This window comes from Lonchura striata, chromosome 8 (assembly GCF_046129695.1).
Source record: "Lonchura striata isolate bLonStr1 chromosome 8, bLonStr1.mat, whole genome shotgun sequence".
Taxonomy (NCBI): Eukaryota; Metazoa; Chordata; class Aves; order Passeriformes; family Estrildidae; genus Lonchura; species Lonchura striata.
Genome location: NC_134610.1, coordinates 15,690,773 through 15,718,462, shown reverse-complemented (window position 1 = coordinate 15,718,462; position 27,690 = coordinate 15,690,773). Strand labels below are relative to the sequence as shown.

The 27,690-nt window shown below is 49.4% G+C and overlaps 1 protein-coding gene across 2 annotated transcripts; it reads right to left on the bottom strand.

Annotated features, from left to right (window-relative positions):
* Positions 1–725: 725 nt before the first annotated feature.
* On the bottom strand, positions 726–27,657 carry TTLL4 (tubulin tyrosine ligase like 4). 2 transcript variants are annotated; one of them, XM_021526240.2, is made up of 21 exons: positions 27,627–27,657; positions 21,853–22,112; positions 21,673–21,756; positions 19,555–20,833; positions 18,764–18,873; positions 18,287–18,350; positions 16,191–16,315; positions 15,690–15,800; positions 14,702–14,778; positions 13,859–14,053; positions 13,693–13,775; positions 12,484–12,612; positions 11,727–11,849; positions 9,624–9,722; positions 8,930–9,064; positions 8,069–8,206; positions 6,142–6,244; positions 5,371–5,581; positions 3,069–3,139; positions 2,401–2,483; positions 726–1,600 (listed from the first exon to the last, which is right to left on the bottom strand). In XM_021526240.2, the coding sequence occupies exons 4-21, from the start codon at positions 20,775–20,777 to the stop codon at positions 1,459–1,461; spliced, it is 3,222 nt and encodes a 1,073-aa protein (XP_021381915.2). In that variant the 5' UTR covers positions 20,778–20,833; positions 21,673–21,756; positions 21,853–22,112; positions 27,627–27,657; the 3' UTR covers positions 726–1,458. The 2 variants fall into 2 exon arrangements, with proteins under 2 accessions (XP_021381915.2, XP_077641100.1); XM_077784974.1 differs by lacking the exons at positions 21,673–21,756; positions 21,853–22,112; positions 27,627–27,657 and adding an exon at positions 27,075–27,310.
* Positions 27,658–27,690: the final 33 nt, after the last annotated feature.

Below are 27,690 nucleotides of genomic sequence, written 5' to 3'. Positions count from 1 at the left end.
CGGGCCTCGGTGCAGGCTCACAAGGTGGCCCAAATCCCACAGTGGTGCCGGGGCCCATGGGGCCAGACCCTTACAGCTGTGCTGTGCAGAGCAGCCTGGCTCCAGCCTGGCCATCACGGGTGCTGGCAGCAGGGAAGGGAGCAGGCATCTCCACTTTCGGAGGCTATTTTCAGGTGCTGGAGAGAAGCCGAGGAGAGATGAGATTGTCACCAAGGAGACCAGAGAAACAGGGCCCAGCACTGGGAAATGGTGGGCTGTGAGGAGAGGGGAAGGAAGGGTCCTCTAACAGGCCCAGGGCCCACACATCAGCACCTTCTCTGGGCCCCAAGAACCTGCCTATACATCCAGCATTCACCTGTCATACTGGGGAGACAGAACCCTGAACCAGCAAAGGCCAGCTCTGGGCACCCAACCCTTCCTACTCCTTTTGTAAGATTGGACTGCACTTGTTCCCCTTGATTAATGATGCATGGGATAGTCCCTGAGACATGAGGAAGACTCCAGACCAAAGCAGTTATGCTGGAAGCTGCTTTTCCATGTGTGTGGGGGGCTATGTGTACTTGCCATAGGGCAGCAAGAATTACCCCAAGCTCTGGGAAGGGACAGGGAAGTGGGGTGGTAGCACAAACCCTCCCTGTATCAGAGCCTAGTGAAGCATGGGAAGGAGTGAGCTTCCCACCAGATACAAAAAGGTCATGAATAGGAAGGCAACTGAGAACCAGGAGTGCAGTTAAGTGTTAAAATTTAATAGAAATCCTTGAGAAACAAAGGGAAAATAGAGCGCAAACCCAAGAAAAGAGCACTAGCCTGCAGTCCACGCACACATGCTGCAGGGCACACCAGAGAGCCAATGGCCTTGAGAAGGATGCTCCCTCCCCAGCAGCCCCACTGCCCCCACAACAAACTGGAGCCACACTGGTACTTGTGGTCTCTCTGGAGCTGCAATGTGCGAGCCTGAGGTATCCTGCAGGGCCTGTTGCTGTGGGAGGCCAGGGTGTTGGCACAGACATTCAGAAAGGAAAAAACAGGGCAGTTTTACTCCCTCTCAGGCATGAGGACTGGGGACTTATCTCCAGGGGACAGGCTACAGCAGGGCAAGAGCAGACTCAGCTGCCAGCAACTCAGGACACAGACACAGGCGAACAAGGGCTCAGCCTGTGCTGACTGAGGACAGAAAGGGCAGGCTCAGCCAGCTCCCACACAGCAAAGAAACCACCATGTCAGGCTTTTAGTACAGTCTAGGGCAAAGGCCAGATAAACCCCCACTTCCTCAAGCTTTGCCACTTCCTTGAGAAAATGAAATCCTCTTTGCCCAGGAAAATATCTCTCTCTACAACCATCCCCAAAACAAGTGTGCAGTGCAAAGGGCTCCCACAGTCCTTGCTCTAAAGAGCCAGCTCCTGTCTCTTCATTTGAGGTAGGCTGATGTGTCCCCAGGGAGGGACAGTGGCTGCTTGGTCACATCACCAGGGCAGTGTCAGAGAGGCAGCCAGCAGGTCTCTGGTTGGCTCCATCAGTGCACTTGTTGAGAGGTATGCTCTGAGTAGGGCTGGGCTCCAGGCATCTTGTGAGATCCTCACCAGCTGAAGGGAGGCATGTGCTGCAACAAAAAGGAGATCCTGAATTTCTTAGGGACAGTGAGAAAGGACCAAAAGAACCATGGTGCAATAATCATCTGCTGCATTATGACACATGGACTCAGAGATAGGGCTGCCAGGCTCACCTGCTTCATCTCCCATTCTAGGCAGTACCACTGACCCCAACAGGTATCCCAGTATCAGTGGGACTGCAGGGTCACAGCTTAGTCTCCCTGTCTGTGTATAAACTCAACTCCATCCTCGCCTCAGCACAGAACAGTGATGACCTTTCTCTTAGAGCCAGAGATCAGTGGTGTGCCTCCCCTTCACTTTGTCTCACCCAGACAAACTCCAGTCCTCCACCTCTGCAGGAAGCTGTCAGCAGCCCAGCTTTGCTCGGGGAAGCTGGGAGAGTGCAACAGACCTGGAGACCTCACTGTTCCCGCAGCCAGTGCTGCAGCTGAGAGCCTCTGCTCACCATTAACCACATCAGTGTCTGCAGAAGTGATACAAGTTCCAGTGCGGGGAAATATCTTGTCAGCATGTTCTGACCATGACAGCTCCAAGCATCACCTAATCTGGCTGTTCTGAGCTTCACTCCCATCTAAGATGGGTGTACAGTGCCAAGGAGACATGCCCAGTTGCACAGACATCATGCCAGCTCCATCTGTTGGCTCCTCAGAGAGCGGAGGCTTCAGAGCCTGCAAACCAATCTGCTCCTCTCCTAATAAAGCTTCTTTTTGGGCTGCCAGTTTTCTACCAGGACACCAGTCCAAAAGCCACATGATGAACACCATGAACGTCACGGCCAGTGCAAACTCACCCCAGTCTGCCCAGTTCCAGTTTGCTGAAGCCATTTGATTGAATGCTACTCTTCTGGAGAAAGAATGACTTTGGCAATGACCACTGTGGAAGGAGAGGAAGACAACAGAATGGCTATTTAAGTAGTGGCAAAAATCCCTTAAGCCTGCTGTGCTTTGCTATAGGCTGCCCTAGAGAGCTTCAGATAGAGCTGCCTCACTGCTGCACATTGTCACTGCCACCAGACTGTTCCCAGAATAGCAAACAGAGAAATCTTTGCTCTCTGCCTAATGAATCCCTCTGCTGAAAGTGGGAGTAGAGCATCTTGAGGTCAAGAGTGGGTTTCTGTCAGAGAAACATTCTGCTGTAAGGCACAGGAGTGACAGAGACGACTCCCTCACAGAGAGGAAGAGTGGTCAGGACAGGTGCCAAATATGTAGGGCTGTGCCCAGTACACCCAAGGATATTCAGATGCAAAATACTTGCAGATCTAATATACTGCTCATGACTTCATGTTTGTAAGAAATAGGGCAGCATGGGTTTCTTGAGACTCCTGGAGGCCTTGGCAAAGAGGGAAGAAGGCAAACAGGTAAGACAGGAGCCAGAGGAAGCAGAACAAGCAGGAGCTCTACCCAACTCTGTGCAGGTAAACAACCATTCTCTGCCAACCTTACCCACAGTTATACACACCATTTGGGCCAAATCCGTCCCTGCCCCAGTGTGGTACCCTTTGACACACCAGTTCTTCAGTAGCTCCAGACCTGAGAAGTGACAGAAGACAGTAAGTGAGAATGAACAGCCAGGTTTACAGAGAGTTAAGCTTTCCCAGCTCAGGGCATGCAAATATGCTGTACTGACCACATAGAACATGCTATGCAATAACTACTTGAACACGTGCTTGAGCACCAGCCAGCAAACACGGGGTAAACCAAGGGCGTTCACCCTTTGTACGAGCAAACATCAGTGCGTGGGCTGCTGCAGTGCTTGCCTCCTCCCAGGGAGCCAAGACTTTCCTTGCAGCAGACTCAGTGAAACAGGAAAACTGGGGCAACACAGGATTTGCCGAATTAGACCAGATTGGCTGTCCCCCTGAGCCCAGGGTCTGCCAACAGCGTTACCTGATTTGGGCTGCACCGGTGAAAGTTCCCACTGTGCAAATGTAGAGCAGCTTTGCTGTCATTAACCCCTTTCCCAGAGGAGGGCAGCTCAGGCAACCTCCTACTTGCACAGCACTGATCAGCTGCAGCATCCCAGCATATCATCTCCACCCTACAGGGATCCATCCAGAGCTCAAGATGGGCTGAGACTTCACCCCTGTCAGAGGGTAAGACTGGCACAAGCTGAGATTGTCGCTGGTGTGACTGGAAGGGACCAATCCTCTCACCACACACAAGACATGGTGCTCCAGAGCACAGCAAGGTAATTTTGAAGCAACTGCACTGAACAGGCTTCACTTCCTCCAGGGTTTCCTGCTAGCTGTCCCCACTACAGCCAAGCACACTGCTCTTGGCCAAGCCAAAAATATTGAGAAATCCAGGACTACTTCCATTCTGTTTTCTTATTTAAGAGCCTTAGGATCATAGCAGAAGGCTAGGGTGACTTGAGAATTAAGAACCAGCAGAGCAACGGCTAGTCCATTGATGCTGTCCAGCTGGCATTACTGTGGTTTTCTGTAAGATACCAGGAAAAATCCTTTCTCTCCAAAGCCTGTTCCTTGGTGACCTTTCAGCAAGCCCCAGAGCCTCATTAAAAAACTCCCACATGTTGGGGGCCAAGAGGAGCAGGGCAGCTCAGATGTCTTGTCCTGGGTCTGTGCAGCAGCCTGGGCTTTGCATCTTGCAGGCTAGGGAAAGAGGAGTGCCACATAGAACACAGAGGAATAGGAAGAGGATGGAGGAGGGTGAGTTCTGATCAGAGGTAAAGAGCAGTGATGGGATAGAGGAAATCTGCTCACCTAGCTTTCTGGGGGAAGCTGGAGCACTGAACCAGGACCCTTGCCTGAGAGACAAAGTTCAGGGCAGCACTTCAGTGAGGACGATGACAGAATCTTTCTTCCAGTTGATGGAAGATCATCCAGCAAAGATATTAGCGAGGCAAAGGATTACACATGCTGACAACACAGCCAGAGAAGGCTATGATGTTACCATCTCTCTGTGAAAGACTGTTACTGACCCGTTTGATACTTGCTTTAACACCAGTGAAAAGCGACAGAAGCATTTTTCTTCTTTCTCTCCTTGATAGCCAGGTGAGGAGCACACATACAGTCACTGCAGTGCAGGGCCAGCTCCTCCAGAAGCCTCTCCATCTAGACCAGATTTTGGATGGAAAGCCCTGAGCTACAGTCTCTTTTTATTTTCTCTAACCCTTCATGCTAGACCTCACTGACTCTCTCCCCCAAACAGTTTATACTGCTGCCCTGATAGAGGCAACCCTGGGTGAAAAGGAATTGGTCCAGCCCAGCTATGCTTCATTAAAGGATAATGGTTTTTATTGAAATACAGAATTGTGTCCTAAAAGGATGGAAATGTTACCTAGATTTCTAGTGTTTAGGAAAAATTTCCATTTGTACGCTGACTGTTTTTCATCAATTAGAAAGCTGCAGGAGACCAGGGAATAGGCCCAATTTTTCCTTCACAGATCACTTGTCAGAAGCGAAGCCTGACAAATCCAGCTGTTTCTCCACCAAAAGAGAGCAGAGAAACACAGTAAGAGTCCAAAACTACAGGTTGAAGGCAAAATCTCAGTCTGCTTGATGCCTAGGGCATCTACAAGTGCTGGTGCTGTGTGTGCCAGAACAGTCCTCACCTCTCATCAAGTCAGAATAAGCTTTTTGTGATATTTGAAGCAGTCTGGGAAGGTAACACATTTCCTAGGGGTTAGTATGCAGGCAGGCAGCTCCCCCTCAACATGTGTAGCTCAGAAATCTCCCACGACTGCTGGCAGGCAGCCTGCCTGAGTCAGGTGGCTGTGCCAGGCTTTGGAGGGCAGTTACCTTTGTGTCTATTCAAGTAGTATTTGAGCTCCCACTGGGTCACCAGGATGTTAAAGTAACGAGGCTGCTCAAAGAAGCGCAGGTACCGCATGGAGATGTGGCTGGGGAACACCCGCTCGAACTGCCCGCGCCGGGAATACTCATCCTCCGTCTCCACCAGGATGCGAACATCATCTGGAGTCAGGATGTCCAAGACAGAAGAATAAAAATCCTGCAGACAAGAGCAACCCATGGTCAGGGAGAAGCATCTCTCAAGCACAGGTGTCCATGTGTCTGAGATCTTTGGGACAAAGGCCACATGGAAACTGTGGAAGGAATCTAGGCTCAATGGTGACACCAACACTGCACAGAACTGAAGAGAACACCAGTTCTGCAGCCCAGCCTCTTTTACATACACTGGCAGGAGACACACATGGGCAGTGGCCCTACTAACCCAGCATGGGGCTCAGCTGGCAAAGGCAATAAGAGCTGCACAGACACATAAGGAGGATCAGGCACTGACCCCCACTGTCTGGGGACTAGTGGGTAATGTGTCACACCCAGCACACATCTATTTTAATGTACAGATGAGTCAGTGAGCCTGTGGCTTAAGCAAACCCAGTTTATTTCTGACCAGCTGTCTTGTAACCCACGGGAGCACAAGTGCATCCCATCATCTGGCTGACTCCAGAGAAGAGCACAATCTGAAGAGGGAAGAGGGATAGACACGTGGAACTGGCTGGGACGTGGGCTTGGCATGATGATGCAAATAACAAAGGAGTTGTTTTGTACCTGGTCAGGTATCTTCTGCATCAGGTAATAGGCCTTCTTCATCTTCTCTGCTCTCAAATGCTCAGATATTGGCTTGGACTTTTCCTTCAAAGCATTGCCCAGACTGAAGACACAAGAGAGATAATAGAGCATTTAAGCGGAGAAGACAAAGTCCTGTCATGGTAGAGCTGCTCCCAGCAACTTCTGAGAGAGTAACAACACCCGCATGAAAATGACATGGAGGAGAGAACACTTTCTCCAAGGATTTCATTAGTTCTGAGACCAGTGCCTTGTGCACCAGCACAGATCCTGGGAAGGATGTGGTGAGGGAAACTGGGAGGACTCTGCCAGCCCCTCACTGAGGCATTTCAGTGTTCCTTCACCCAAAAGGGGAGCCATCACCTCACACTCACACAGGATGCAAGAGAGTCAAAGACACACCACGATGTGATTCACAGAACATGAAGCCTGGTGGGATCTCATATTTACATCCTACTTGGAACACAGTTTCCTAACTGCAAGAACAGGGACGGGGGTACAAGTATCCGGTACTGGTACCATACAAAGAAGAAGAGAATTCTTAGATCAAAAACTTCCTCTGGCAATATCGAAGTACTCTCAGGACTCAGTTATAGCCACATGCCACGGGAAGTCCTGGCCTTTTGTACTACCTGACCAGCAACCATTTATTCTAAGTGCCAACTGAACTATTTGGAGATGCCAGAATCTGGGAGATATTTGTTGAAAACCTTTTAACCCATCTATTAATATAGCTTTTTTTTCTGCTGCTGCAAAACTTATCAGTTGTGTGCAGATCCAAACAGTGAGAGCAGAACCTTGAGTCTGTGCTGCATGGTGCTTGGGAACATGCAGATCTACTGGAATTCTGTCCATATGCAAAAATACCCCTTCATATGCTTCCCAGGGCAGGAAATACAGTTAAACAAGCTTGCCTCTGGATGCAAGAAATCTGGTAATGCATCATCTGAACCATGTTAAGGATCCATTTAATCCCCTGCAGGTCGTTCTGAAGACACCTGCCCTTCAGCACTTCCACTGGAAGTGGCAAACCAGCATGTGATCAAAGCACCGCAGATGAGCTGGTGAGAGCTCCCCATCTGGAACAGACCCATGTTCCAAGCTTCTCCACTGAAGGCACTCAGAGGGCAAGAGTCCCATCTTTTGGCATGCCCACACATCACTGCATGCTGGTGCTTAACCCAGCAAGCTGATCCTTCAATGACATACGGCCAGCAGCCACTCTGCTGCAGGGAACAGACTGGTTTCCTTCCAGCCATCAGGTTTGAAACCAGGATAACCCTTAGCTGTGGTGAAGCACAGAAGTCTTAGGGGCCTGACTGGACACACACCCAGGAATTAGCATTCTGCAAAAAACAGCCACATTAGCTGCGAAGTAAGACTGTGCACACCTCCACCCATAGGTTGGCAATATGTGACACCTGCAGTCCTGCCTAAAGAACTGATCACTCCAGCATTTGAAAAATAACAGGTGCTTCTCTTGCTCCAGGCAGCAGCATGTCAGTTCTGGTAAGTCAGAGGGTAAGTGGATCCAGCCCCAACAGAGCCAGCCAGTACTCCAAGCAAACAGAGAGGCAGTGAAACTTAGCATCATATTAGTTCTGGCAGAGGGAAGGACAAGAGAGCACAACTTGACTAACTGCAGAGCAAGCACAAATTACATTGTCATTACAATTGCCTCACTTCCAGCTATGGACCTGCAGAGATGGCATAAATCTATCTGCCTTGATGAGACCATAGGAACCAGATACTCAGGCAAGCAGGCAAGTTCTTTGGACCCATGGCTGAAGCACCAGCAAGCACAGGCTCTCAACAGCTAAAAGCCAGCATTTGCTGGGCTCCAAGCAGCCCCACCAGATGAAATCCCTCAAGAAAAATGCCTGCTTCTCCAACAGAGAAGGGGGATAACCTGTAGGTAGAGCCACTTCTTGTCTGTGTCCTTGAAGCCACACTGTCCATGCTGGGCAGAACAAAACCAGCGAGGTTGAGGAGGTCCCGAATCATCTGGCCCTTGATGCTCACATCCAGTGGGGAGTTGGAGTGGAGGCTGCAGACAGGAAGCATCATAGCAGCCTGAGTGCTAGAATGGAGGTGTTGAACCCCATGGCCCCAAGATCAATCCCTGGGTTATCACTGACTGAGACACAAACACCAGCCTGTCCCTTGCCTCGTGAAAGCAGCAGTAAGACACCAAGAGAAAAATCCTGACAAAAGCTCTTTGAAGGGGGGGTGCTTCTTATCAGAAATAGTTAATTTTTCCATCTCTTCCCAAGTTTGCTAGAAACAGACAAATCCATCCCCAGATCCATGTGTACATGGATGGCTCTGTGTACAGCTCGTGCCCACCCACTCTCACAGACAGGAGGGGCTCTGTTACACTGCATCTCCTGCCCTGCCTGCACAGCTGACACAAGGCCGGATGCGGTCAGGAAGTAAAGAATGGTGCACGAGGCAATGGAACTGCTGACTGCTTCTGCCCACGCAAAGAAATCTCTGCCATCACCCGTTCTGTAAAAGACACATCCCTCCTTGCCTTCCTTTTTTAACACACTTTTCCCTGGCTCTAGCTGGAGCATGCCCAGAAATGATTTCTGAACTGCAGATTAATGTTGCTTTCACAGAGAGGGAGGGCTTTGATTCCTGCAATCTGGTGAGGGAGGCTTCAAAGCCCATGATCTTACAGCACAGGCTACAGGGGACATTGCAAGCCGAACTCACTTTGTAGTAAAAGGCCATTATCCACTCTGCTGTGGCTCAGAATATGCTTTACCTTGGGGAAATGTTGACTTCTAAGATCCAGGGCTTGAGGTTTTCATCCAGCATGATATCAAACCCAAACAGCTCATGGCAACAATACGGCCGGCGCACGTACATCTTCACCAGGCTGTTCACGTAGGGCTCAGAACTGCAAGCCAAGAAAAAAATGCTTGTTTCCAGCAGTCAGACAAACAGCAGAGCTCTGGCTGTTCACAGCACGTGTTGGCAGTTCTGGAAGTGTAATGCAGCCACGTGCTGCAGGAGCAGGTGGGCTGAGGGACCAACACAGGCCTGTGTGTTGCTGCTGCCTCACCACCTATGGATCCAGCACTGCATCTTGAGCATCCCTGCTGTGTCAGGTAGCATCCACCTCTGAATACAATATTTAACCTGCACCAGGGACCATTCTCTCAGGCTCCCAGGCAAAGCAGGGAAGCAGGTGGCAAGCTAGGCAATTTTGGGTACACTGCAACTTCCAGGCCTTCAGGCAGGTCAGGGAAATGTAAGATCTATTTACCCACTGCAGCTACTGTAGCAGGAGCATAAGTAACAGGATGAAAGGAGGGATCTGCAGAGAAATATCAAAGCCAACAGCACCGATACCATTTCAGTTAAGAGCAAAAGGACCAGGCTGAGAAGGGACTGGACAGTCAAAAGGGCCAAGGTGCACCTCACAGACACACAGAGCAAAGGGTGCCAAGACTCACGCAATGATGGTTTTGATAACAATGTCCTTAATCTTCTCCCAGATGGCCTCACTATTAACTCCCTTCTGGGTCAGGTAACTCCAGAGAGCTTTGAGTGCCCTGTGAGAGAGAAAGCAAAGGAGGTAGCTCCATAACTGTGGGGATTTTTGAAAGAATTTTGAATGAGTTAGAGATGGGATTTTTCAGTTGTTTTAGATGATGTGCTTTATTTTTTTTATCTTCTACATAGGTAGGAAGGGTGAGTTTGGTTCACATCTTTACTGCATGGTTTACAAGGTCACAAGACCCCAAGTTACAAGACCTTTTAAGGATTTATTGACTAATAAAACACTGCTAACAAGGATATTTATGTTTTTGACCTAATTTTTAAATATTTTGTCTTATGGACTCATTACAGTGTAAGCTTTCTTAGCCAATCATGCTAAGATACAAACTTACACTAAACTCTAAAACTCTGCATTTTCTTCCACTTAGTTTAATATGTCTCTGTTGCAAATTATAAATCTACATTCTCGCTTCTAGCACTTAAGTTTGGAAGCTTTTCCCAAGGTCTCAGATCAAATCCTGTGTTTAATTTTAGGCTTTGGCTTACAGGCCCAAAGTTCTCAGAATTTCTCCCATTTCAGATTCCAACATGTAGCCCCTTGCTGCTGGTGGTGAAATCAACAGAGAGGAACCCTGACAGCACTCTTCCCTGGCATGGCAATCCTCCTGACATCTTCAAACCTCTCCGTTCCTATTTACTGCTCTCCCCAGCCTGGCCCCTGGTTTTGAAGGCCCAAGCTAATAGGAACATGAATCTGTCATAGACTTCTCTCAGCACAGTCCCAAATTAGCACATGAGCAAGGTAAGTCAGGCCCAGATCTTCTCTTCCCTCCCCCTCCATGTCCTCAGCAAACCTCCCCTTCCTGCAGGCCTTCCCCCGCAGCACTGCAAAGCAGCTCAGCAGGAATCCAACAAGACCCCAAAAATGTTTTAGCTAAAGCCACTTCTCTGAGGCTTCACGGATGAAAAGAACTTCTGAAAAATGTGGTAACAACATGGTATGGAGGAGCATCTATGCTTTTTACAGGAGTTTCCCACACCACACTGAGTGCTGCAAACTACTCTGACACTGAGCCAAGGATGCTGAGATATTTCTCAAGTGAGACCATGTGGCTAATGGCCAGGAATCCAAAGGTCATGCTTCCTGCATAGAAGATGGAGTGGATTACAGCCACACTTATCTTTAACACAGGAGCAGCCAGCGTTGACTTGCATGCAAGTATGGGAAGCCCACACAATCCCACCTCCCCACAATTGTAACTGCTGAGAGGCAGCAGACCCTGCTAAAAGTCCCAGTGGAGGAAGAGACCACTGTGGAGCAGGTCCAGGTCTAAGTAATCTGGCCAAAGCAAAACACCTTCTGCAACTCCCTTTGAAGTGCGGTAGCTCTGCCCAGGCTGAGAATTGAGAACTCTATCCTGCACTATTTTTAAAAGGGTTCAAACACTACCATGGAATCAGAGACAAGTTTCTGGGGTTTGCATCCATTCACCCATGGGACAGCAAGGAATGGGAACTCCTGCAAAATTGCAGCCCTCCTCCCAAAGGCCTAGAAATGGCACCACTGCTCCTGTTCCCACTGAGTGGCATAAATTAACAGTTCCGAGCCAGGGTTGTCCCCTTCTCTGCCTCCACAGCGAAGTCAAGAATGAGATGGGCAGAAGCTCCCATCTAGCCAATTTAAGCATCACCCATTCAATATCTAACAAAAACCAATCAGATTCTGCTTTAACCACATCCCATCACCCCCAGAATAGGGGAACAGGATGAATGAGCAGAGATGAGTGCAGCATGGGAAGCAGGGAATGGCACAAACACAGGCAGGACGAACAGCTCTTACAGCTCAAGCAGCAATAGACAGGATGAGTCACAAGTCAGGGAGACCATCCAGATTCCATTGACACTAACTCATGCTAAAATCACTCCGTTCTTTCAGTTTCCCAAGTGAGAGCAGATGACACAGAAGGCAAGTTCAAGTTTTGGGTAAGAATACTGAAAAAAATCTGACTTAATGGGAAATAAAAAGAGCTGCCTCGTACCCTAAAAGCAGCACCTACCATTTATGTCCCTGACAAGCAGTCTCATCCGAGTTGGATTTGTACTCTGTGTTCTTCTTGTTCACACTGTAGTTGGTCAAGTGCATGAACTTGTTGCTGAGGCTCTCCATTGAGGAGGAGTACCTGGAGAAGGCAAGAGGAACACAAGCTGCCCAAGACCGAAGTGGCTGTCCCCAGGTCCATGAGGCAGGCACAGACTTTGTTCTCATCTCAGACCACTCTCAGCCATCCACCAGCCCTCTACCTGCAGCTCTCTGTCCCCACAGGCCCAGAGCTAATGGAACAAAACATGAGACAGAACAGGCTGTCTTGGGACAGTGGCATGCAATCCCACCCTCCCAGTATATCTTCAAGAAATAAAAGCCAGAGTATCAGTGAGCAGAAGCACTGATGGAACTCCAACAGCCTGAGGCAATACAATGAAAACTGGAAGAAATGTCTCAGTTTCTGGTGCGCCAGATTTTATGCAGAATGAAGCACAGACAATTTCAAGAACTGCAAATATTTCAAGAACTGCTTTACACTGAGCTGATCTTTCATTGGGAAGGTTGAATGTAGGCAGCATCCTCTCACACTCCCTTTCAACAGTCACCTGCAGCGACCTCATGTGTTTCCACACTGCCTCTTAAACAAGCAAGATGCTTTAAGCATCACCCTTATAGGGGTTGACTCCTTCCTGCCCCAGCCAAGATGGGTACTACAGCCACAGATACCTGGGCACCAAGGCAGCCCCCAGCACCACTCCTGCACAACCTACTTGCAGCTGGCAAAGCGAACCAATCCATCCTTGAAGAGGTAGACCCTGAGAGGATCATAGCAGGTGACGTAAACATAGATCCTAAGGTCAAACTTCTTCCCACCAATGAGGTAGGGCTTGTGCAGATATCTGCAGAGGGAAGTAAGCACATAAGGGTTAGGATTTTCACATGCAGGAACATCTCGAACCCCCAGTTCAGAAGCCCTGGCAAAACAAGGGGTCAATGCAGAAGCCTTTTTGCACAGCATTTCCAAGTCAATCACATCACAGACAAAATGAGATAAACTCTTCCATTCACAAGGAGCTCCTGCAGCTCAAAAGCAGTGTTTCCTTCAGCTCAGTTCCATTTTGAAGAGATTTTTTTCAGTTTTAAGGCACAGTAGCTCTTCCACACCCACAACGCTGATCACAATTTTCAGGAACATCTAAGACATGCAGTACACCACAGATGGTTTTGTACAGTAAGAAGAAACAGTTGGGTATTTTAATCCAAATCATTTGATTATTCATCTGTGAAGTTCATGATTTTCCACAGGGAGGTTTATCTCTTTGCATGGAAAATGGACAGGGAGAACTAGCAAGCAAGAACACCAGTTCCCTGTCTGCCAAACACTGCAGTTTTCCTGCCCTCACAAGAATCTTCCCAGAAAGCAACTTCAAATCAAGATAACTTATTCCACTTTTCTGCAGAAGGGGAGGAGACTGAAAACTCTGTTATTTCAAGAAAATCCTTTGACTAACATCTACGTGCACTGAAGCTCTTACTGAACCATTCTGACTTGGATAAGAACAAATCTTTAACAACTGCCACCTCTTCCCTGGGACTTCTCTTCCCACTGTGCTTGTGTGAACTGGATAAGGTTTGTTTGTCTCCAAACATGCCAAACCCCAGAGTATAGAGCAGTGGGAGCTGGATCACAGCAGAGCTGAAACTGTCCACCTGCCAGACAGAAGCTTCAGAAAGCTCATGAAACCAAGTTGTGTCTGAGACCTCAAATACCTACATAGAGACAGCAGCACTCCAGTAAGCCTAGCTGCAGAGCCAAACTTCCAGCAGCAGGACAACCAGGCAGTCTCCAGAGAAGTCTCCTGATGCAAATCAGGTACTTCTGTTTTGCCACACAGTGGCAGGTGCCCAGAATTGGCCAGAGATACAAGACACTAAGAGGTCTCGGGCTGTGGGTCAACCTGGATTTTATATTCACTCACCTCTGTACTAGCAGTGGTCTCCTTTTGGGGAGCTGGCTCCATTTGTGGATGACCTGGATACCAATGCCTCTTGCTGATGCTGGCTACAAAACACAAACAAGAAAGGATCAGATCTTCTCCCTACACTAACAAAATGGCAGAGGATTGAGTTCTGCTTTACACCTACTGGTTTCACAATCCATTTCTGTCGGCTAGCTCCTTCCTCCCATGCTTTCCTGAGTAATCTGATGTCCTGGGGCAGGATGAAGGATTGAGGGAAGAAATTAAACTCCTTTTTCCCACAGCGAGCCTGCATCTTTAACAGGTTGCGCCACAGACGGTCCTTCCTTCCAATTTGAAATGAACCAGGGAAGTGGTTTAGCTGGAAAGGAACACAGATGCTATGAGATCTCTCTTCTTCCCCAACTCCTTGCCCACCCCTTCCTGCTACCTTGGCAGAGGATACATCCTTTCTGAATACAGTGCAGGGTAACAGTCTTTGCTCCCCTCCCAAGATTGCACCCAAACTTATTCCACCTATTCCTGAAGCTTTGCATGGACAAACTGCCTCATTTAGAGCATCACAGCTCTTCAGAACAGGCATGTACTTGTGACAGACACCAAACCTTTGGTCCCTCGCAGGTTCTCAAGCCATGAGCCACACCTGACTCCTCCTCTGTCATCAGAGTAAGGTACATGCCCTTCGCTGCACTGGCAGTGAGGGCACTGTACCTACCACTCATTTCTACAAGAAGGACAGCTGCACTGCTTTAAGCAGCAATGACTGAATTTATAGAAGCTCACAAATAAACACAATTTGGCTACAGCTTCAGTATGTACAAGAGCCACCCTCACAGCAGAAATGCTCATCTAGCTATGCCTGTCTCTTGGACTCCTCTCCCAGTTCTGGAAAGGACACTGCAAGGACAGTTTGCACAGCAAACACTTGACCCTGAGGAGAGGGGCACCCAAACTGCTTCCAACACACTCTCTGCGCACATGAAGCAGGTCAGTAAAAAACAGCCCCTACCTTTTGGTGCTCCCTGATGGCTTTGAAGCCAGGGGATTTCATGTGGTGGCCCCAGCAACCCAGCCAGTCACTGCTTTCTGCAGGAAAAAACAGAAAAGCCCATGACTGAGTGCCCTGCCACCCATAACACCCTCTCAACCCTCAGCACCCCATCTCCTTGGGCTAGCAGGATGCTGCACAGCTGTAGCACAAAGCACTCATACTCACTATTGCAAAGCTGCCAAAGGGCTGAGTGGCATCCTGTTAACCAAGTGGGTCATATTGTTTCAGATATGACTGGTTGCAAGGACCTGAACAGATACAGGGTCAAAGGAATGCCTTTAATTCCCCAGCATCCTGACTTCTCTGCATTACAGCTGGCAAATTAAAGAGTTGGCTAATGAATGCTGTGCTGCTGAGGGACAGGTAGGTGTGCCATAACTTCTTAGGGCTTCCTCTGCCCTCCATGCCTCATTATAGTCCCAAAACAGAATGTGCAGATGTCTCCTGATACATGCAGGAGTCCAATAAATACTTTCAGGAGATCGCATTCCAGAGTATGGATCATAGCTGCAAATGCTCAGTGCTTCTCCTACACATCTCTTCAAGGACAAGATTCCCAACCCTGAGAACTCTGGCTATGGTCAGAGAAGATGCCTTCCTCTTCAGTACATGGGGACAAGGAGCAGCAGTGCTGGGCCTGGCACTACATGAGGGCCAACCTACTCACAATGGCAAGCCAGAGCAAGCCTGCCTCACATCCACCTCAGTTCCTGACAGCCCAGGAGCAAGCCTTTGTGCTCTATGCCAGGAACAGGCCAAGAGGGAGATCAGGCCCTGCTGGGACCCACAGACCTTGGACACTGCAGGTCAGACAGACAAAAACGTGAACCCAGCATCTTGCAGTGCCAAGCCTGGATTGCTTCTGCTCTGATCTTTGCAGGCATTCTGGCTTCTTGTGCCCACGCCCTGGAGGCAAGGAAGGACACAATGTTGCCTCCCAACTTACTTTTGCTAACTCTGAAGTGGGACCTGCCAATAGTTTGCTTCACTATGTTAGGTGTGAGTCTGCACATTTTCCATCGCAGCAGTTTCCTCTGCTCCCAAGGCAGCTTCTCCACTAGGAAGGCAAAAAGTTAAAGACTGAAGGAAAACAAACACAATACTTGGATTTACTACAGCTGCAAAATTGTTATGGTTTGCTGTACAGGCACCAGGCCTGTAGACAAGGGTGCACGGCCTTCATTGCAGAACTGTCATGGAGCAGAAGACTCCACAGCTGGGGGAGATCCAGGACACTGGAACATTTAGTGGCAGCCTGAGTCATGCTCCAGACAATGGAAGTAACACAGTTTACTGCAGTTATTTGGGTCTCACAGCAGTGTTGGGTCTCATTATGGGAAGGGTTAAGGGAAGCCATTGCCAGCCAGCTCCAGGCTGTGTGCTGGCACCACTTGCTCCCTAATAATGGGCTGGCCACTCTTACCTTGTGCAACAGCCCCTGGCTCACCTGTCTCATCCCGAGTACTGAAGTAGATAGTTGGAGGCACATTAGGGAATAAACTGCAGACAAGAGCTGGTTTGAGCACTTTGTCTTGAGCCTCAGCAGGCTGGGCCAGGCATTCAATGCAATTCCTAAGAAAGATGAAGCAGTAGGCAGCTGGCTAAAAGTGAAAAGTAACAAAGGAAGAGGGAAGCCAGAAGGAGCCTTAATCTAGTATCAGGAATTTGCACCATCATTGCAATGTGGTGCAAGCAACGGCACTAGGGTCAGTGACTCAGTCTGCAGCAATGAGGGGATGAGTCTGCAATGAATGTACATGCCAAATACCCACTGTGGGGTTTGTGATTTTCTGGAACAATGAATGGAGTCTTTTACATGACAAACCCTATAACCTAGTACAAGGGAACAAGGGGTGGAGATTCTAATACATATTATTTAACTGTTGCAACCAACCCTCATAGTTTTGCTGTGTTGCAGGGAAGAACAATAGGGTTTTACCCACTATATGTACTCCTTACCACAGCAAGCCCCAATACCTGGAAGGAGGGATAGAATTTGTAATGTTTCTATTAAGGTTCTGAAGAAGTGAAAGGTAGGGTTTGCAATGAACATATATTCAAATATATGCCACTGTAGCCAGTGGAAGAAGCCACACCAGAGCAATCCAATAAGGAACAAAGAGCAACAAAAGGAAAGGAACTACAACACACTATTGCCAATCTTTCGGGCCACCCCTTGCCTCACTGAAGAGACTGAGTGTAGCGTGTTGCAAAAGAATTGGAGACCAGGCTGAGGGAAGAAGAGGTGTTTTATCGAAGTCCTTGGTTGGTTGATTTTTTTTTTTCTTTTCAGTACTGAAATCAATAATTAAAAGTTTATTAATTGGCAAAGGATTATATCGGTTAACATTCTTCGGCACAAAACTAATTTTGCCCATGCAAACTGAGGGCAGGAGAAAGCTGCAAAGGTTTCAAGGCCAGGCCAGTACACAGCCTGCACAACACTCCTCCCTCCTTGCTGCAAGAGGCATTTAGCCCAAGCACTGCTTCCCCCATCTGCCCCAGAGGCCAACCAGACACATCCTGCCAGAAACAGCTGCTGGGCCAGTTTACATCACTTTTGCAGGACTTTCACAACCACATGTGCATACCCAGAGCCCTGCCGCACCCTAAGGCTCAACACTTCCTCACAGAAAGCCTTGCTTGTTTCCCAGATTAGTGATGACATGATGGGAGGCAGCAAGTTATCAGGCAGACAGCAAAGCCTGAGGCAGCCCTGGTGCAAGACCAGCTCCCACTGCTGGATGGGCAAAAACAGGTCCAACAAAGGTATAACCCGGAGTCATGAAGGAAGGGTTCAAATGACCATGGGCTGACCAATGCTCTCCAAACAAAGATTCTCCCAAAAGTTAAAGAAAAACCCAGGCTCCAGGACTTGTTTCTAGGATGCTTTGCTGAGACATGAAACTCCAAGGAGCTTTTGCAGTCTCTGGCCCAGGACACCTCCACTCTGCTTCATCTGCTGGGCAATGACACTGCAAAAGCACAATTTAATCCAGTAAACCTAACTCGGCAACTGTCAGTGCCAGTGAAATTAAGACCCCTGTTTTGCTGCAGGGTATGCACCCTTAGCACTTTACAGGCTGCTGCCTGTAGCAAAATAAATAGTTCTAGCCTGCAGGGTAGCAAGGCTTTGGCTGGGACATTTGATCCTACCTTCACTCCTTTACCCCACATGCTACCATCTCCTCTGTACCCATGGAGGGCAAAGATGACAGAATCACAGAATCACAGAATATGCTGAGTTTGAAGGGACCCACATGGATCATCAAGTCCAGCTCCCTGGCCTGCACAATACCATTCCCAACAGTGACACCATGTGCCTGAGAGCATTGTCCAAATGCTTCCTGAACTCTGTCAGGCTTGGTGCTGTGGCCACTTCCTAGGGAGCCTGTTCCAGTGCCCAGCCACGCTCTGGTGAAGATCCTTTCTCTAATATGCAACCGGAACCACCCCTGACACAACTTCAAGCCATTCCCTCAGGTCCTGGGACAAGTCTGGGAAAAAAACACCAAGTTCAGTGCACTGTTTATAGCTACTAACCTGGACACAGGAATCACAGAGCTGCTGGACAACACATCGGCATCAGAGGATGCATCTGAGTCACCTGCAGGAGGAAACAAACAAGTTTTGTCTCTGTGAAGAGTGAATGAACACAGAGTTAGGGAGAGAAGAGAGGAAACAAATGCTGACAGCCAGCTACCCCAAATCCTTGGATTCTGGCTTTTGCCCACCAATTGGGGTTGGCAAAAAAGGGAAGGGAGGGGAGCTGACAGCCCTGCACAGAGAGGAGATGGGTAAGTTCTGGAGAAGGACAGTGGTGAGCCCTAGCTTGCTCCCAGAAAGAACCCATGCAGTTCCTCCTTGCTGTTACATCATTTTTGGGTTCAGTACATCCTGAAATGAAAGCATGAATGTAAGACAGGAGAGAAGCTGTGCTGACGCCCAGGTCCCAGACAGCTCTTGCACTCCCCACATTGAGGCATGGAGCACAGCCTTCCCTGAGGTACCAGCACTCACTGTCCTCATACTCCTCTTGACTGCAGCTCTCATCCAGGCCATCAGGAAGTTCTTCCTCTGCTTCATCCTGGGGATGGCTCAGCTCCAGCAGTGACTTCTCAGCAGTAGCACTGGGACAAAGGACATCACATCAAAGGATTGGCACATGTTTTCTGGGGCCAAAAACCCAGAAGCCCATGAGGCAGCATGAGATAATGTGGGCAGGAGAATGAGGGCACTGCCCTCTCCAGTGCTGATGTACAAGCACTCATCCCAAGCTAGCAAGATGGAGAGGCCCCAGACTGTGCTGAGAAGGAACATGTTCCAGAGCAGCTAGAAAGAAGAGGAAAAAGGACACCCTCTCCCAGCAGGAGAGCAAGAGCTTCATGTCCTCACACCCTCTCTATCCTGTATTAGCTCTGTGTTCTTTTATGAACCTATGTCTCTGACTAGGAAGGCCTGGTTCAACCGCAGGTTTCATTCAACATATGTGGAGAGCTTTCTACTGCAGGCAGGGCCCCCAGCTGAGGAGAACAAACTAGAAATGCCACACAGTAATTCTGTGCTGTGGTTGAAGGAGAAGGTGGGAACAGCTTGGAGCCATCCCGAGTGCCTATGTCAAGCTGGGACTTGCAGGAAGGTCCCACCCACTAGGATGCTGCAGTTGGGTTTTGCTCATGGACATAGCCCATGGTTATCCTTATGGCCACCTTGTACTACCCACAGTGCATCCTCTCCCAACACATGCAGACACAACAAGCCAGCCTTGCACATCCTGCCACAACCTCCCTCCTCCTCCTGCCTCTACTTACTTAAGCTTTCCTGAGACCACAGCCTGGGCCCGTTTCTCTTCTTCTTCCAGTTGGATGGTGGACACCTGTGCTGCCACTTCAGAGATGGCAGCAAAGTGCAGAGGCTCTGTTCGTGCCAGGTGGTCCCCAGCACACAGAGGGCTCAGCATACCCACGAGACAGCAGCCGGTGCTGTAGTCAGGAGTGCCAGCACTCGAGGCCAAGGGACAGACACTGATCCGCTCAGTGCGGGCAGCAGCATCACAGGTGCCCATAAGGCTCGAGTTGCTGTTAAGGCAATGGCTCCCCAGCTCCAAGTTCAGGGGAGCAATGGTTTCTTTCTGGGTGATCTGCACTCCAGCATGCTGCCCCCTCCTGCTGTTCTGGTTTGACAGGCTGCCCACATTCATAAGGCCAGAACTTTTGACTCGGCACCCAAAGTCTCTGTGTGTGGCAGCCTGACTAGGTAGCTGCTGCACAGCCATCAAGAGGCTCTTCTCCTGTTCCTTCTCTTTTGAGCTGTGAAGTCTCCCCTTAGCATCCTCCAATGAGCACTGATCCTTCCTGAGGATCGCACTGCTTGCCACAGGGGTACGGGAGGGGATCTTGTTTTCCTCTGACACAACACTGCTGTTCATCACTGCCCTGTTGAGCAGGCTGCTAGGGAAGGTGTCTCTACTGTCCCTGGAGTGGGACCATGAAGCAGCAGGAAAACCCGGGGTGTTTTCTACCTTTTTCATCTTCAGTGGCTGCAGAAAAGGCACTTTAGCACTGCTTGGCTGTAGGAAGGAGTTATTATTGAGCACTGGCCTACAGAAGCTGGCAGCCTGCTGACCTGAGCTGAGGGCAGAGCCTTTGACCCCAGCTACAGAGCGCTCCTCTGCCACCAGGCAGGGCTTCATCAGCAGGGAAGACATCACCCTTCCTGTGGCAGAGCCAGTGTCTGGAGGGCTTTGGAGGCTGTCTTCAGTGGGCTGTGCATGGCATAGTGATGGTGAGCACAAGAAGCAGGACTGCTGCAGAGGGATCCCTGAGGGCAGCAGGATGCGATCCTGGAAAGCACGATCCTGGAAAGCACTCGCATATCTCTTCTCTAAATTCCAGACGGGTTTTGCCTGCTGCTGAGTGAGGTGCCAGGGCCAGCACGGCTGAGGTCTTTCTGCCCGAAGGCTGCCTGACTCCAGCCCAATGCTCTTCTGCTGTTTGGGGCCCAGATTAGCATGGTCTGGTCCTGCAGACGCCATGTAGAGCCATAGCCCTTGAGGCACAGTCAGTCATCTACAGCAGCATCTTTGCTGGCCTGAAACAAAAGTACAGCATGAAAGACACTGTTGTCCTGGCAGGGCACAGCACCCAGCCTAACACTTATGAGGAAAGCAGGGTGAGCTGCAGGATGAAAAAACACATCTCCCATTTACTGAGCTCACTAAGAGTTTCTTGAGACCAAGTCAAAGAATGGCTGGCATCTCACATGAAACCAGAGGATGCAAAGAACAATGTAAAGAGAGCCATCTGCAGGAAAGCTTGTACCCTGCAAACACACACAGGTGCCTGACTACCAGCCAGGGCCACGGGGTAGCAGCTCCAGCACAGTCACCCTGTCTGGAACAAGAGGCTGGCTGTCCGGGATCCACATGGCAGCTGGAGCCCACTCCTAGAGCTCTGTGTCTCCAACATCAGCCTCCTGACTCCACTACAAATGCCAAAACATCTGCTTATTTTTTCTCCCTGCTTCTTAAAGCTTCAGCTCAGTACATTACACAACTACATGAGAACCTCAGTCCTTGCTTTTAAAAGGAACATGCTTCTCACTCTTGTAGAAAAGCTTAGTGAGAGTTAAAGGCTTCCTATAGAGCTCAGGACTGAGAAGGCAGCAAGAATCAAATGCAGGGCTGTTCTAACATCAACACCTCTGTTTCTAGCAGAGATTGGTAGTACTGTGCACATACATTTCTCCCTACTGCAGTCCTTCAGAAAAGTCTCCCACAAAGACCAAACTAGCATACCACAGAGCTGCAGATATAAGTGTCCTGAATCTTCCCAGAATGAATTATTACACCATACCTGCAACATCCTCTTGCCTGAGGAGAAGGGAAAAGAGAAAACAAACCACTAGCTAGTTATTGCTTTAACACATGCCTGGAGGGCCCCTGGATACAGCTGTGATAGGAATTTGTATTCCAAGCAGGCTGGCTGGTTCTTCCACCTTCCAGCTCTCACACGCTTGCATGTTAAAAAAAAAAAAAAAAAAGAGTATAAAAAGGATAAACAGTGAATCAAGCATCACACTCTTCTTGCCATACACATACACACTCTCACCTGAAAGACAAGCCTCAGATGCAGCAGTTAAAGTGTAGCTTGGAGACCCTGAGGTTGCTCTGTAGCACCATCACAGCAGCTCACACCATCACAGGGCTGGGTCAGACAGATCTACACCTGCCAGACCTTCTCAACCTGTAAATCAGCTCCAATCTCCAGGTCAGCAGCATCACAGCCAGAGAATGTAGGAGATGGAACATCCCATGCAGTATCCCATAGGGGCTACACATCCTCGAGGAGAGCTGCTACCCTGGCAAGCTCTGCAAGGAAATATGGAAAGTGCCAAGTCCATTCAACATCCATATAGCTGCATTGCTTGTTAATACTGGTACAGTCAAGCTGAGAACTCCTGATGAGGACAGGGCACCTGCATCCACATGGGAGCTGCAGCCCAGAGGGGCTCCAAGCCCCAGAGAAGAGAATTCCACAACTGAGATGTACAACACTATTCCATTGCTACCCAATCTGCCTCCAGCAGCAAACCAGGCTGTGTTGTGACATTCACAGCGATTAGCACAGAGCGAAGAAGCAGTGGCTCAGATGCCGCCACCTGCCCAGCTCAAATTTCCACCAGTAAACAAGGGAGTGAAGCTTGCTTTGGCTCATGCAGCTCCCCCAGCTCACAAGCACACTTGGAACACAGTGACCCTAGCACACCAGTGAACATAGGTGTTAAAGAGCAAATTAAAATCCAAGGAGAATGAGTGTTCCTGGTTAGAGAGTCTGTCATTGTGGCACCACCACCTTAGCTGCCAGTTTGGCCATTGCCTGCACTCTCACACGGCTGTGAATGACCTTGTAAAACCTGCCTGAAGTGAAAGCCATCTGTACCTCATCTCCACCCGGCTTTACAGCTATCAGTGGATCATCTTGCTGTAAAAATAAAAGTGATGTGGCCTAATGAAGCTGTAACAAGGGCCGTGAATCTTACAGTCAGCTTATACACAGGTGTAAAAATGCCAGCAGAAGCCCTGTGTGACCCTGATCTGGAGTAAGTGACAACGGTAGCACAGATGTGACTGACACAGATGTGGGGGTGCTGCTGACAGCTGTGGCTGCCAGGGTGGAGGTCTGGCCATAGCACAGCCTTAGCTAACAGTGCCTGGAACACAGCCCCATAGCAGCAAAGATGTGCTGATCTTGCCCCTCTCTGGAGCAGTTTTGTCATGGAGTTGCAGAAGCCTCTGGGCTGGCACAGGGGAGGGGTGTGCAGGAAGCAGTGGCTGCATAAGAAAGCTGCAGGGACTTTAGTACAGCTTTCAGGTAAGGCCTAGCATGGCCAACAGCTAGTCATCGTCACTGTTTCCCTGTGGAGACACAGGAGTTCAGAGATAGGGGCAGGAGGGGCACGAAGGATAAAAGGAAGATGCCCTCACAGGAGGCAGGTCAGGATGCATCCAGACTGATAGCACCAGTCCATGCTGCCTGTCTGTCCCCCCATTCACACCTCCTGCATGCCAGCACAGCCAACTCTAATGTTCACCTGAAAACTGTCTCCCGTCCTTACTGCAAGGACAGCTTGACAAAGCAGCTGCTGAGCATCCAGGAAACCTGATGGAGATGGAGGAAGGCACCTTCACATGCCAGGCTGTGGTCACAACAGGACAGCAGCTGCCACATCTCTGTAGCTCTGGGCAGGAACAACGTCACCTGCCACAGAGTAAATCCCTGCTGGTTACCAGCAGGTAAGTTTTCCCTTTATGTTTAATTCAGCTGGAGTTTTAGGATGGAAAAAGTTCACAGCTTGATGCAATCTCTAGTTCTGCCAACCCAACTTTATGAGAAAGGAGCCGGAGTCTATTCTTCATCTCACAATGGCAATAAAATTTTGAAATTTTATTGTAGAAACACAAGCTAGGAAAAGCCTTGGGTGAACTGGCTAGGCTGGAATTCAAACCCAACCAAGTAATTAATGGATTTTGGCTTGGACTTATTGACACACAACACAGAGGCCAAAGCTGTCACTGTTGGACACTGTTGGAATGACTGTACAGCTGCACTTGCTTGCAATTATTCTGCCAGCACCTTTTATTGCCACACAGCTTGCTCACAAGTGTTGGGACGTCAGCTGGAGCCCTGCCACAGCCTGTACAAATGTGCCATCACAAAAGCACAGGGCCAACATGTGCCCCAGCCTCTGTGCACCCCAGTATGCATCAGGCAAAATCCTTTCTTCCAGCCTGAGCCCCGCTGCAGCATGTGTTCCTCTAATGGCAGCATGGAACTCCTCACAGTCCTGTTCCAAACAGGAAAGGACAAGACCTCAAGAGCCCAGGTATGCACATCATCCCACTGTTAGAAGAGTTTGGCTGTGGACAAACATTTGGACAAAAAATTGGACACATTTTAAGTGTGTCACCCAGTTTGCAGCTTGGTGACACACTTAAAAAGAGCTTGTAAATGTATGCACTGCAAGCTGACCTGATAATGTGTTGTCAGTCACACACAGCTTAAAATCACAAGGAGGACAGATTAGACAACTGCAATTGCTATTGTTTTCTATGTCATCCCAGGGTGCATATTCAGTTCCGTTCTTTATTATTAGAAAGGATAACATCTTTTTCTAAACAAGACCCGAGTTTACACCAAGTTCCTCACTTGCAACTCTGGGATTTTTGATTAAAGCTTGAACAAGCAAGTTAACAACAATGCAAAACAAATGGGTTTTAAAACAAATATGCATTTAAAAATAAGGGTTTGTATCCCTTCAAAAAATTTAAAACTTTGAACAAGATCAACAACATTGATCTGAAACCAACTGAGTGCCTAAAAGTGCACCAACAGCTCATAGTTTATTGTGTTTCAACAGCATGGAAACAACCCTCCCTCCCCTACATCAGCTCCAAGAAACTAGTGGCCTCAAGGACAGTCACACACCAAGCCAAAGCACCTGAGGCCACCAGCTAGTTCAAGCTGACGGGCAGAGGGTGTTGCTGGCCACAATTTGTCCATGAGGATACAGCTCAGAGGCAGCTGGGCCACTGCAGAAATGCTGCTGGGTGCATCACCCTGGTGTGCTGCTTTGCCACACAATTAAGCATCACTGCTCCCTCTCAGCTTCATTATCATACTTTTAGAACCACATTTTGTGTGCAAATCCAGAGGATGACAACCAATTTCTGTCCCAATCAAGATGTCAAGTTTTTGCTTGGCCACTCAGGTTAAAAAAAAAAAGAAAAAAAAATAAAAAAAAAAAAAAAAAAAAAACAACACCAAAACAAAAAAACAGAGGTTGAGAAATCAGCCTCTGTGAGGATGCATCAGCAAATTCCACCTGCATCCCACAATTACATTTGTGCCAGGGCTGGTTGTTTTCATTCATCAGCTGTGGTGCTGAACTCCACACTGAATAGAGGAAGTACGAGGAGTGTATGGCTGCCTGAAACAACCCTTTACTTAAGCAGAGCACTGCCCTGCAAGAAAAATAGAGTAGCTCAGGTGTGTGCTCCTCTTCCCAAGGTGGAGGCAGACCTCAGGGACAGCAGGATGCTGGAGCAAGCCATGGGAGAGCTGCAATCCAGCCACCATCTCACCCTGTGCTGTAGCAAATGCCTCTGTCCATGCACACAGAGTGGGCTGGGGACTGAAGGCTCACGTGTTTGACTTCACAAGGGACCTTCCCACCACTCTAAGGGCATTGAAGCACAGCTGCCAGATGAGGTGAGGAGCTCTGGCACAGCAGGCAGAAAATCCAAGGCTATAGCTTGAGTGCACCAAGGACACTTAAAATAAAGGGCTGGCTCAGTGCTCACCCCAGAAGGGCTGACCTGGCTGTGAGCAGACAGTGCAGGGGCCACAGCAAAGGGCAGAGCATGGAGTATCAAAGGATATCAACTTTTCTCCCTGGCAGACTCCCCAGACCCTGAAGCAGATGCAGTGCACAGTAACAGCAGATCACGCAGCTCTGTTTCCCCAGCACTGAAGCTGCTAAGTGCCTGCCCTTGCTCCCACCCGATTTGTACTTTTTTATCACATGGGCAACAGAAGCAGTTGTACTGCAGCATAAACAAGAGTGGAGAAACAAGTCTGGGTTAAAAGCAGCAAGCTAAACCATGAGTTGTTTAACATCCTTTCATCAAGAAGGTCTACAGTCCATTCCTGAAGATCCAAACTGAAGGGACAGCATTTTCAACTGAGCTTCATGATGGGAGAAAAGAGAATTACATGGCAAGACCTGGGAATAGTTTGGCCACCAGTGTAGGATCTGAGGGCAGTCAGCAGAGCTCCATCTGATCTTAGACAGACTGGCATTTAGTAGAAAAATAAAAGTGGAGGATTTGGAGTGAGTGAAACAAACATAAAATATCAACACATAGCAAGGAGACAAGAACTACCAAATTAGTTCAAAACACATAATTCCTTAGTCCTCCTTCTGTTCTTGATACTTTATACTGAAACATAACTGCAATTGGAAGAAAAGGTTCCAGATTTGTCCTTCAGTATGTGCTGAGGACTCTTCCATATCCTGACAGGTCTGGGAAAAGTCATTCTGAAGCCACTGCAAAACCCTCACTCCATACAGCAATTTCTCAGGGCTCAGGAGTGAAGAAGAAACAGACTCAAGGTGAGAAGCTGCCAAATACTCCCAGACTTGATGCATGGCAGGAACCTGGGAAATGTCAAGGAGTGGCACCCAGCCAGGCTGGTACAGCAGCCAATGCCCCCAGCCTGTCAGTGATCTGACATCTCCACGCAGGCGCTGTTCTGTGGGGATGGTGACATTTGTCCCCTCAGCTCTCCTTGAAATGCAATCCCTGCTGTCCTGAGAAGGACCCCTCCACTGAGGTGTGGGAGGGGGCAATTGTCATCAACAAACTTTACCTAACACAAAACAACTGCAGCAAGAAAGCAACAAAAAGAAAGACAAAGGCTACTATCTGCTGAGTACAAACAGTAAGATTTGTGGAACTATTATTCTATAAAACTATAATAAGGCAAACAATCCACTGTAAATTCCCCCAAACTATCCAGGAGTCACTAGATGTCATCTGCCCATTCCACGAGGAGAACACCACAATAAGAAAGACAAGCCTCAAGGGGTCAGGTAGGCAGGGTTTTGATGTGTAGCTGTGGGGCAGAACTCTGCCTCCCATGAGACAGCCGCAGCCCAGCTGCACAGCAGGCTGGCACAGTGCCACAGGGCTTCCCCACACCTTCACTCCTCACTCCCTGACCAAACCCTGGAGGCATTCAGGAAATACTTCGGGCTTGTCTCAACTCACCTCTTTCATCTTTCAGACTCAACGGCTCCTTTTTACAACACAAGAGCAGCCAAGCCAAGACCCCAATGAAAGGATGGACAGCCAAGATGTCCCGGCACCCCACCCGGGCCTGGCCGATCCCAGCTCCATCTTTATACTCCGAGTAAGGTTGGAGAGACACTCTGGGGCCGTGGGTGGCTGGGGAGCCAGCCCTTCCTCCCTGCCGCTCGCTGCTGTGTCTCACTTCTCCAAGTGAAAGCCTTTGACGCCGAAGGTGCTACCGAGATGCTCTATCCCGGCGCCGGAGCGCCGCCCAGGCCGCCAAGCCCAGCGCGTCCCGCACAGAGCGCTCCCGCACCGCGCCCGGCCCCACGGGGTCACCGGGCACGACCACGGCGGGCCCGGCGAGGGCGCCCGGGCCGGAGCGAGGCGCCTCCTCGGGCACGGCTACCGGGCGGAGGGGCCGGGGGCAACAAGGGCCCTACGCCCTGAGGGGGAACTACGAGGGTGCAGCCCAGAGAGGCAGACGGGAGCAATGCCCCGCTCCGGGAGCGGCAGGGCCGCCATACTCACCGCCCGCCCGGGCCCGCCGCCGCCGTTACCATGGGGAGCCGGCGGGCCCACGTGACTACAGCTC